Source organism: Miscanthus floridulus, chromosome 1 (assembly GCF_019320115.1).
Source record: "Miscanthus floridulus cultivar M001 chromosome 1, ASM1932011v1, whole genome shotgun sequence".
In the NCBI taxonomy this organism is placed as follows: domain Eukaryota; kingdom Viridiplantae; phylum Streptophyta; class Magnoliopsida; order Poales; family Poaceae; genus Miscanthus; species Miscanthus floridulus.
The window spans coordinates 179,011,030-179,022,275 of record NC_089580.1 but is presented as its reverse complement, the minus strand read 5'-3'; the positions used below and the strand labels follow the sequence as shown (position 1 = coordinate 179,022,275).

Genomic DNA, 11,246 nt, shown 5'->3' with positions numbered 1-11,246 from the left:
CACAGTGGCGATCTTATCAGGACCACGTTGCTCCGGCCAAAAAATATCCACCGTGACAAAACGGCGACCCCACGACCACGATCTGCTTCTTCTTGCTTCAGGCTGCAGTGACGATGCGTAGTACGTCTTTCTTCGCGGCTGTTGTTCTCTTGTGGTCGTGTCATGTCACGACAAGGACAACGCAGAGCGTGACCGGCCGGTGCAAACCGGAGGTGGAATGGAGGAGCTTTGAGCGGCCGGGGTTGTACGTGTGCATTTGCGCTTGGAAATTGGAATACGCTGCTGCTTCGAAGGAAAATGTTGGGATGGCAATTGTTTTTTTCTTCTTCTAATTCATTTGTAAGGCTCTGTTCAGCTTACCCTATATTTGATTTGTTTGGATTCTTTTTTCAACCAGAATAGTGTTTTTCAGTCAATTTCAGCCAAATTTCAGACCAGCGAACGGGACCTAAACGGTGCCAAACTTTGCGCATTTTCGTTGCGCGCGTTCTATTGCATTCGTTGAGATTGATGATGCATCATTTGCAATGCACGCTTCTACCAAATGGAATAAGGACAGACAATGCGTCCATGCCTGCCACCCCCATCAAAATTTAGGGGGAATTTTCTGCATGTCATTAAAAAAGATCGCAATGCCTGTGTGTTCCTGGAAAAGTTCAGCGGTCTTCCGCGCCACTGCTCTAACTTTTTTGTGCCCTCCATGCCACTGCCGTCAGTTTAGGCTCTAACGCCGTCAAACTGCAGGTGCGAAAAGTCGAAAATATCCTTAAGTCTAAATATGTCATTAAATTTTTTTGAGCATTTTAACGACTTCAAATGAAAAAACTCAAAACTAAAAAGTTGTAGATCTCGTCGAGATCTATAATTTTCATATAAAAATTATCTTTGTTTAATTCTGCAAAAAAAAAGATTTGATATGATTAATATATCTTAGAAAAATCATATCTTTTTTGCGGAATTAAATAAAGATAATTTTTATATGAAAATTATAGATCTTAACGAGATCTACAACTTTCTAGTTTTGAGTTTTTTCATTTGAAGTCGTTAAGATGCTAAAAAAATTAATGACATATTTAGACTTAAAGATATTTTCGACTTTTCACACCTGCAGTTTGACGGCGTTAAAGCCTAAACTGACGACAGTGGCATGGAGGGCACAAAAAAGTTGGAGCAGTGGCGCTGAAGACCGCAGAACTTTTTCAGAGAAACATAGAACATTGCGATCTTTTTTAATGGCACACAAAAAATTTCCCCAAAATCTATTGCTGCTGCTGCTGTCCTTGATCGGCTGTTCGAACTATGTTGTCAGCACAGCCGGTTGGTTATTGTACTTTTTGGCTTTATAATGCTTGCTTGCTTGCTTCCACCACTACATAAATTTTTTTGCGCAGCGTTTCCAAAATAGTCTCAGGCGGATGGCACGATTGCCCGGCTCGGTTATTCGAGGTAGGACAGCAGGGTCAGCAACCACCCCGGTTAATACATTAACCGGGGTGGGCATTGTAACATAACCGCCTCGGTAAATCGATTAACGGAGTTAGTAAAAAATATCCAACTCGGTAAATGATAGACGTCCGCCTCCAAAAATCAAACCAGCGTGCCTTCCAACGTCCACTTGACTGCTGCGCCGTGCCCTCTGTCCATGCTGTGCGCCCGGCCCCACCTGTTCCCTTCTCTCTCCGTGCTGCGCGCCCGTGCAGGAGACCCGGATCGTTGACGTGGACCTATGGATGGCCGGATAGGACGCCACGTGGAGACATGTTAGCCGTTGATGTTTTTGTGCTTCCTCACTGAGCTTGACGAGCGGCCCCTACAAGACGTGTCGTCCAGGCGAATCGAGAAATATCTTTGAATGCCCGAGCGGCTCCTCTCTCGTCTCCCTCGCACCTGAGGGCCCGCCCTTCTCCATCTAGTTCCGTCGGCACCCTCCACCTCCGGCTCCGGCTCCGGTGGCCCCTCCCCCTCCACCTAGGCTCTGCGAGGCTCCCTCCACCTCCACCTCCACTGCGCTCCCTCCACCTCCAGCTCCACCACCACCTCCACCTCGACCTCCACCTCCGACGACGCGACATGTGGGACTCAACAGATCAAAGGAGAAGGCAAGCGGGGGCCCGGCGTCGACGGCAGCTCGCGAAGGCGCGGCCCCAGTGGGGGCGCGGATCTGGCCACCGGAGGCTGAAGGGGAGCAGATCCGGCCACCACCGAGCGCCCCGGCACCCGAGGCTGTGGGGGCGTGGATCCTACCGCAGACAAAGGTGGCGCGTGGTACCGGGCTCGGTGGTTTTTTTTTATTTCCTGAAATTATTAACCGTGGCGGGCTACATAATTCAACCGCCTCCGATAAGGGAATTTGGTGTTTCTACCCCAACCACAAGGTGCAATGGTGATTTTACCCCTACTTTTTTAACTTTGTGTTTTTGCCCTCGTGATTTTGAATCGAAGCTGCCGTTTACCCCTGGTTTGTAATGGTGTTTAGTAGGATGAATTAAATGCCAAAAAAAAGAAAAACAAAAGATATCCATAAACAAAAAGACAAAACTACCCTCACCTTCCTATCCCCACAACCGCAGGTCCCTCTGTTCATTTTCCCCAAATCAGACGAGTCCAACCCTAGCTGGACCCAGGCCGCCAGGCGGTGGGCGTCGGCGGCAGTCGGAGGCCGGCAGCGCGGGCGGTTTGCGGCTTGGCTGCGCAGGCGCAGGCGCAGGCGGGCGGCGGCGTGGGCCTGGGCGGGCGGCGCCTCCTGCAGCTGTTCGTCGGCGGCGCGGACGAGGTCCGGCAGCTGAACGAGGCCGGCCAGCTTCGACGCCTCCTCGACAGCGCGGCCGGGCAGGACCTGGCATTCGTCTGCAACGCCTGCGGCGGCGTCCGGTTCGTCCCGAGCAACAGCTGTGGTGGCGGCCGCAATGTGTTCGTCGAGGATGAGCGCCGCGTCGTCCGCTGCGGTGAGTGCACGAACGGATTGGTACGCAGCGCTAACTGCTGTTCTTGATCACCAACGGGGACGGGTTTCGCTGTTCCATTTGCGCTGCTAATCCAAATGGTAGTGTTCTTTGGAAATCACTACCCCTTGCTGTTTTCCACGTTTTGTTAGTGCCATTGGCCATTGCTCACAGTTTTGGTGTGGCCGGTGGCCCAGCCACCTCAATAGTAGATTTTGTATACCCTGCAGCTGAAGCCGGAAGAAGGCAACCACCCCCAACGCCAACCGAGACAAACTCATTCCTCCGCTCACGCATGCTACTTGTTGTTAATCATTAAAGATAATCAATACTACACCTTTGCAGGTGAGAACACATCTAATCTTTTCTTTCAACAAAGTTTACTGATTAACGATTTGAGATTGGTGAAACAATTCGAGAGCAAACAGGTTTGTTCATGCTTGTACAAAAATTCAAAGCATGGATCACGTCAAATGAATGACTTAACAGCAATCTAGACAGCCAGCAGCGTCGTTGAGGGGATCTTGAATTTCACGAAGCTGTTGCCTCTTGGGATTGGATTGATAAACTCAATGAACGAATGAAAAAGAAAAGAAAAGGCTACGCACGTGGCGTAATTTATGTACACCTCAGCTCGTCCTATACTTCTCCGGAGTAGTAGTGAATTCTGATTAATTAACCGCAAGGCACAGGGCAGCGGCAGCCTGTATTATTGGTCGCGCTGCTCCGCCTCTGCGACGAGCGCAGCGAGCGCGTGCTGTGCGCCGGCGGCGTCCCGCTCGGCGACGAACGGGTGCTCCAACAGCTCGGCCACCGACGCGCGCCGGCCGGCCTTCTTCTCGAGGCACCGCGCCACGAAGTCCCGGAACTCCTCCGACGCCGCGGCCGGCGGCTCCGGCGCCTCGCCGAAGCATATGGCGCACATGAGCGCGGCCCAGTCCGGGCGCTGGCCCTCGGGCAGGAGCGGGAAGTGGCCCCGGTACAGCTCCAGGATGGCCACCCCGAGGCCCCACACGTCGGCGGCGTAGGGGTCGTAGTCGCCCGAGTACGCCTCCGGGTCGAACCGCTCGGGGGACATGTACGCCGCCGTGCCGACGTAGGACGCGCAGGGGTCCAGCCGCCGCCGCAGCACCTTGCCCGCGCCGAAGTCGGCGATCTTCACCTCGCCGCCGGCGCCGACCAGCAGGTTCGACGGCTTCAGGTCGCGGTGCACGACGCGGAGCGCGTGGAGCGCGGCGAGCCCGAGGAGCGCCTGCCGCGCCACGGCGGCAATGGGCTGCTCCCCCATCGGGCGGCCCAACCGGCGGAGCAGGCCCGAGAGGGAGCCCCCCGGCATGAGCTCCAGCGCCAGCGCCGCGGGAGCCTCCCCGGCGGCGACCGCTGACGCCGACGATAGGATCACCGCGTGGAGGCGCACGACGTGGGGCGCGTCCGCGGCGAGCATGAGTATCTCGGCCTCGCGCGCCGCGGAGGTGTCCCCGTCCGCGAAGAGCTTGAGCGCGACCGGCTGCGCGGACCGCCGGTGCCGCGCCTTGTACACGGTGCCGCCGTTGCCGTGGCCAAGAACGGAGAGCCTCTCGTAGTCCGAGAGGCGGGCGTCGGACGTGGAGGTGGAGGTGGAGGTGGAGGTGGAGGTGGACGGCGCGGCGGTGGGCTGAGGCTGCGGCGGCAGGCGCAGGGCGAAGTGGTCGAGCGGGAGGGTGAGGTCCGGCAGCTGGCGGCGCTGGCGGACGAGAGCCATTGGCTTGTTGGACTCGGAGACAGCTGTGGGGTGAGGAGGAGTTGCCGTGAGAATTGAGGTGAGGAGGGGAGGCAAGCAGTAACACGAGAGGAGCTTCCATCTATATAAATAATGGGGCAGGAGTGAGAGACGGGTGGCCCCGGTGGGTGAGAGTGGAGTTCGGTGGCGGCACCGGCGGGTGAGTTTGTTGCATCTCCACCCCTCCCCTGCCCGTGGCTTATCATCGGCTACTATGCTGTGCGCCCGCAGTCTGCAGTGCGCTTTGTCGCTTGTGCGCTAAACGTGCTAGTGCCATGCATGTTAACGGTTTCTGTCATGCCAACTGATTAGCTCGTTCTAGGTATACTTCATGGCCCTGTTCGGTTGGCTGGATCGTATCGTTGCTGGTTCGTTTATGTGAGAGAGAAGTACTGTAGACTCCATGTGAGGGGGCTGGCCAGCCAGCCCCAGCCCAGCGATCAGGCGGCATAAAATTTAGATCCAAACACTCCTCATCATTTTACCAAAATTTAGATTCTATGATCACTACCTAGAATTTAGAATTTCACTGTGGATCCGTTTGGTTACTCGCATTAGTATTGCATTGCATTAGTGATTTTTTTTCTCGAACGTGCCATCGACACGTTATTCATTAAGCAGAAGAAGAGTTTTACAAATTAAAGCTGTGACGGTAATTTGAGGTTACCGAACCAAAAAACCGACAAACTGACAGAGCTCACAGTTGTGATAAAAGAAAAGAGAACTACGAAGCGACAAGCAAAGGGACAAACACAGCATGCCCTGAACTCAGCGGCTAAAAAACGTCGTGCTCGAAGACAGTGAGGTTCAGCTCCCAGGCCACCGGATCAAAATCTGGAGCGAAGAGCGCCTATTTGGAGGGCTACAACGGTGCAGTGAAGAATGCCTTGATACTATCAAAGCCGCAGGCTCCGGATTTTGCGTCTTGTTTGCGATCCCTAGCTTTTGCTTCAACACATTTTGTGCCTGGCCAGTCGGATTGGAGGCCTTGGTCTTAGCAGCAAGCCTCCCACTCCGACGCACCGACATCACCGTTGAAGGTGTCCTAGACCTCCTAGCCTCGGCTTGCGAATCAATGGGGTCTCGAGCGGGATGCATACCCGCGCCTTCAATTGTGTCAACAGGGATGCATATGCATCAGCCGGTGGAGGTTGAGCGTTGTGGCCTTCGTCGTCAGTCGATGGCCTGCGGCTGGGCCTCAACAACTCAAGCTTCATAGCCTCCAAATTCGGCATAGGCGTTCGCGGCCGCTTCCTACCCTAGGGGGAGTGACGCGGGGCCAAGTCAGACGATGATGGCGAGCGGCGAGGCTGAGGTGGCGACGCCACAACCCACTGAGTAGGTTGCAGAGGCGGCGTTCGCAACTTCGAGTCGGCAAGCTGGGACAGCGTCTGATGCCCACAGGTGCAGATGTAGGTGACCACTGCCTTGGCCGCAACCTCAAGATGGGTGGCCACCAGAGATGAAGCCAGGTGGTCAGCTGGAGGGCGCGTGTCGATCCGACTGGCGGCGAGAGAAGCTGCAAACTCCTCCAACATCGGGTCATCTGTGGCGTCGCGACTAGGGAGCATGTCGTGAGGCCACACAGACAGCGTCAATGGGTCGACCCCACGAAGGCACGTCCCGCTGCCCGGCACGTCGAGGTCGAGGTCGGCTACAGTGTCAGTGGAGGGGTCGTTGGTGCCTTCCTCTAGCTGTCTTCGACGCCTCGTGTGTCGGCGACGACGACCACGGCTAAAAGGATCTAAACAATGCCTAGAGGGGGGGTGAATAGGCGTATCTAAAAATTTCTACGTAATCTCAAAGTTAAATGTCAGTGACAGTCGGAAGTCCTGACAGTTTGGGTCGGAACTTCCGACGGAAGTTCCGACGCAAATAGCCGGGAGTTTCGGCACCTACGAGAATTTCACTACAAGTGCTAAAATGAACTGTGAGTACAAGATATCTTACTGTTTACACCAAAATTTAGGAAGAAGAACACGGAAACTCGAAGCTTCTAGGATTATGTCATCAAGGAATCGATTAGATGAGAATCGGTATCAGCTGATTTAGATGTAATGTCAGAATCGACTATTTTATGGATGACGTCAGCAAACAGCGTCAATGAGCTATATTTGAGTGACGCCAAGGAGATGTGTCAGACTCTACGAATAAGAAAAATTAGAGTCTAAGTTATTATTAAGATAGGAAGTTTTCTATTATTGCAAGAATTATAATGAGTCGTATTTGAGTAGGATTCATGTTTAGGTTTCGGGTATAAATATTAGACCCTGGTTATTATAAAAAGACACGAACATTCAATCAATACAATCTTTTTGGCTTTCGCCATCGCATTAGGAGTAGTAGTACTATAGATCTTGGCGAGTTCTTCAACAAACAGGGCTGCATCGACTGATCGACCTCTAGCTTGCTTATGAGTACCGTCACGATTTGTATTGTGCTTGTAAAGCTGCATTAGTTGATTGATCTTTTACGAGCCATAATATAAGTTAGTTATTGATCTGTATCGTAATTTGTAAGGCTGCATCAGCTGATTGATCTCTTACGAATTATAATATAGATCAAAGTTATCAATTTTGTGTTAAATAACTTATTTAATACAATATCACCAGTTATCGAATCTGCTAAGATTAGTAATATTTTCCTTGATGTCTTTGGTTGATTCTACAGTTATCGATCTTGTTATAATTAATATTTTATTAATTATAACAAATCACCTGATTGAGATAGAGATAGATCAGCATCATATCATCTTAATTGGTCGTCTTCTAGTCTGGTCACGCTTTAAATATTATGATTGATGGCTTATTCTGTTAGATCGGCTATTCTATTTTTTTCCAATCAAATATAGTATGCATCCAAAAACATGTTTTAATCTTAAATAAACTCATTAGTTGATGAGATCTAATCTAATGACACTACAATAGCTGCATCGATCCGGTCGAACCTCACCGGTAAGACTTTAGATTAACAATTATCAATTAGTGGTCTTGTTCATGATCAAGATATGTACTTTGTTTGTTTGCTATGACTGCATCGGCTATTTTAGCCGATTTGCCTATACTCTTACCATATAGCATGTTTTCATGAATCTGTCAACATATAGATAGTTTTATAAATTCTTTGTCTTTAGTTTATTATCATTATCATAGCTGCATCAATCCGATCGAATCTCACTGTTGAAGATAATAGATTAGACTCAAAACTATTTGTAGATTTATTTATATTAGACAGACGATTTGTTCGCATGTTATACTCTTTTTATCAAACTTATCGGCTCGACGCTTTATATCGATCATGTTCTATTTAGTCGATGATGCTTTCTTATATCGCTTCTTATGGATACGCCAGATATCGACTATTTAGTCGATAGCTTCATTAAATCGGCTATCTAGCCGCACATTTGGAACTGTTTGGTGTAACACCGATATGTTTCACCTTAAATTACTGATAAGATTTTCTCTTCTTGTCAATTACGGGTCAAATTGACTGACACACCGCTGGGTTTTCAGAATCGACTGGTTCAGTGTAAGCCAAGCAGATCTCTGGTCTCGTTCCACTCAAATCTTCCGGCTTACTGTGTGTTGATCACATCGCCATATTTTTGTGTCAACACACTTTTTGGCACGTCCAGTGGGACAACAATCGTCATGGCAGTTCACAACATAAAGACATTCTTATGGTACCTTATGAAAACTTATCTGCTGAGGATAAAGATGTCATTGGCAAAGCCATAGAGGAGTTTCAGAACAAATGTTTGTTGTCATACACCAAAACACATGATAATAAGGTTATTCAGAAATATCCACTACCGAGAGTTTTGATGCATGGACAGTTAGATACAGATGAAGCTAATGATAGGCGTTTCTTTGTAGAAGTTGTCAATAAATCTATTCATGATGCAATGTTGAATCACAATACAGTTTCTTGAATACATTCCACAATACCATGAAGGAGGTGTTTCATGAATTTTCACTTGATCAGGATGGACCGATTTATTACAATATTTCATATCCGTCGACTCAGGGGACTAATCAAGCTGCTACTAGTCATCAACAAGCAGCACTAGCTAAGAGTGATGATGCCTAGGTAATTCAGAATTCATCTGAGCAAATTCAGGGTGCTACTATTAATCAAATGCAATATAATCCTGGATCATCAGTGCAGCATGTGCAACAGCCGACAGGGCAAGTTCAGAATCAGATGGTTAATTTTGGTACATCAGGCCAAATACCACCGTCGGCTTAAAAAATAGCACCATCGGTTCAAAGGATTCATAGAGATATAGATCATAATATTTTCAATCAGAAATTTCAAACAACAAATCAGCAAGGGACTCGACAGATAGATATTCCCTAAGGATATCATTATGGTTCAGATTATAATACCCTCAATATGATTCTAAATTCAGGATATCAAGGTACTCAGAATTTTAATCTGCAGATGGGTCAGCAGTTGCCAAGAAATTCAAACTCAAATGCTGATGAATTATTGCTCAGAGTAACCGAAATGATGAAAAATCTGTTTGGTTTAAAACCAAAAGGGCAGACCTTTTTGTACAAACATCCATATCCAGAGTTGTATGATTTAGTGGCCCTTTCTACGAATTATAGGCTTCTAGAATTTGCTAAGTTCACTGGTCAAGATAGCACAAGTACAATAGAACATGTCAGTCGATATCTTACTCAGTTGGGTGAAGCCTCTATTGAGGAAGCACATCGAGTTTGTTTTTTTCCCTATCCAAACTAGCTTTCACTTAGTTTTCATCACTAGCTGTTAATTCTATTGCTAATTGGAGTGATCTTGAAAAGAAATTTTATACATATTTCTACACTGGGACATGGGAAAGAAAGATCATTAATTTGACAACTATAAAGCAAAGGACCAATGAATTGGGTGCTGAGTTCCTTCAGAGATTCAGAGAAACAAGAAACTTATGCTTCTCGTTGAAAGATCACAAATTTTAAGGAATGTTGTCAACATAGAGAGAAAAGTTGCTTGGGCAAGAATTTGACAATTTAGGTCAATTAGCTCAACGGATGGCAGCACTTAATAGCCAATTCCAGAATATGCGCAGAGATACTCGATTCTAGAAGAATGCTGCAATCGCTGAAGCTTATAATCCATATTTAGTCGACGATGATGAAGAAGAAGAGGAAATTACCGCAACTGAATGGAATTGGGGTAAAAAGATAGTAATAGTTCCAAATCCTTGGGGCAAAGAAGTTGAAGAGAGTTATGATTTTGATGTTAAAAAGCAGACAAACTTTTTGATTTCTTGCTTGAGAAGGGATAGATTAAACTGTATGCCAATCATGTTATATTACCTCCTGATTAGTTGAAGAATAAGAAGTTCTGCAAGTACCATAACACTACTCATACTACTAATGATTGCATGATTTTTCGGCAGCATATTCAGAGAGCTATTCAATATGGAAAGCTTAAATTTGATACAGCTCAAAAAATAAAAGTTGATGATAATCCTTTCCCAAAGGATCAGAATATGGTTGATGCTAAGTTGTTCAAAGGGAAATCTAAAGTTTTAACACCAGCCAGGGGAACAGAAGCTGGAGGCAGTTGATCCAGAGATGCAAATATCGGCTGATAAATATAGAGAAATCAAAAGGCATCGTGACCAACAAAAGAGCCGATATGAGCAGTAAGTGTCGGTGTTTCGTACAAGCACCGACAAGTAAATTTATAGTAATGCGCGTTAGGCTCGGATGGTGCGCTAAAGGACACAGGATTTATACTGGTTCGGGCGGAACGTCCCTACGTCCAGTTTGTTGCTGCTTGTGTTATTAGCACCATAAACGGTCTGTAGTAAGGGATACAAACTGGCGAGAGAGGGACTGGTCCCAAGTCTCTGATCAAAGGATTGAAAGGTGATCAAGAGCTTCGTAGCTGCTTGAATGTGTGTGTGAGTGTGTTCTATTGTTCGGTCCCATTTTTTTCGTCTTTCCTGATGGAGGAAGCGCATCCCCTTTTATAGATGAAGGGGCTGGCTTTACAAGGATGAGGGCTCCAGGATGTGTACTCTACTTAGTCATGTGGCTCACGTTTACCTGGTTAGGTCCTCCATTCTGATGAGTGCGAAGGAAGATAAGTGCTTACCATGTTGTCAATGTCTCTGTAGGATGTCAGATTAATCACAGAATGCTGCTCGCAGGGTATGGGCTATAGTACAGTGGTTTTGACTTATGAGCCTCCCTTCAGCCTTGCTCTGCACGCCTTCTGGTTCCCATGATTCCTTGTTGGGAGAATTCGGGGTCGGGGTCCGGTGTAGCGCCGTGGCCAAGGCCTTCTGACTGGGAGGACCTGAGGGATCGGGAATAGGGCGCCGCTCCCTCGGGTCCACAGCGTGGTGACGGAATATCCGTCATTCGTGGAGATAGCAAATCCGTTCTTGGAGCGTAGCGGTTGTCGTATATCTTCGTTGGGTTCCGTGTCCCAGAGCTGAAGACGGCGCCTACAACTCTACAGGGTGAGATGCACGCACCTGTAATACCTTTTGGGCTCTGCGGCGCCCGAAAGGGTCTAAAGCA

At 48.2% G+C, this 11,246-nt stretch overlaps 1 protein-coding gene across 1 annotated transcript; it reads right to left on the bottom strand.

The window, feature by feature from the left end:
• Positions 1-3,305: 3,305 nt before the first annotated feature.
• On the bottom strand, positions 3,306-4,969 carry LOC136503828 (mitogen-activated protein kinase kinase 9-like). The gene has a single exon (XM_066498783.1). It carries the CDS (start codon positions 4,681-4,683, stop codon positions 3,652-3,654), a length of 1,032 nt encoding a protein of 343 aa, XP_066354880.1. The 5' UTR covers positions 4,684-4,969; the 3' UTR covers positions 3,306-3,651.
• Between the last annotated feature and the right edge of the window lie 6,277 nt (positions 4,970-11,246).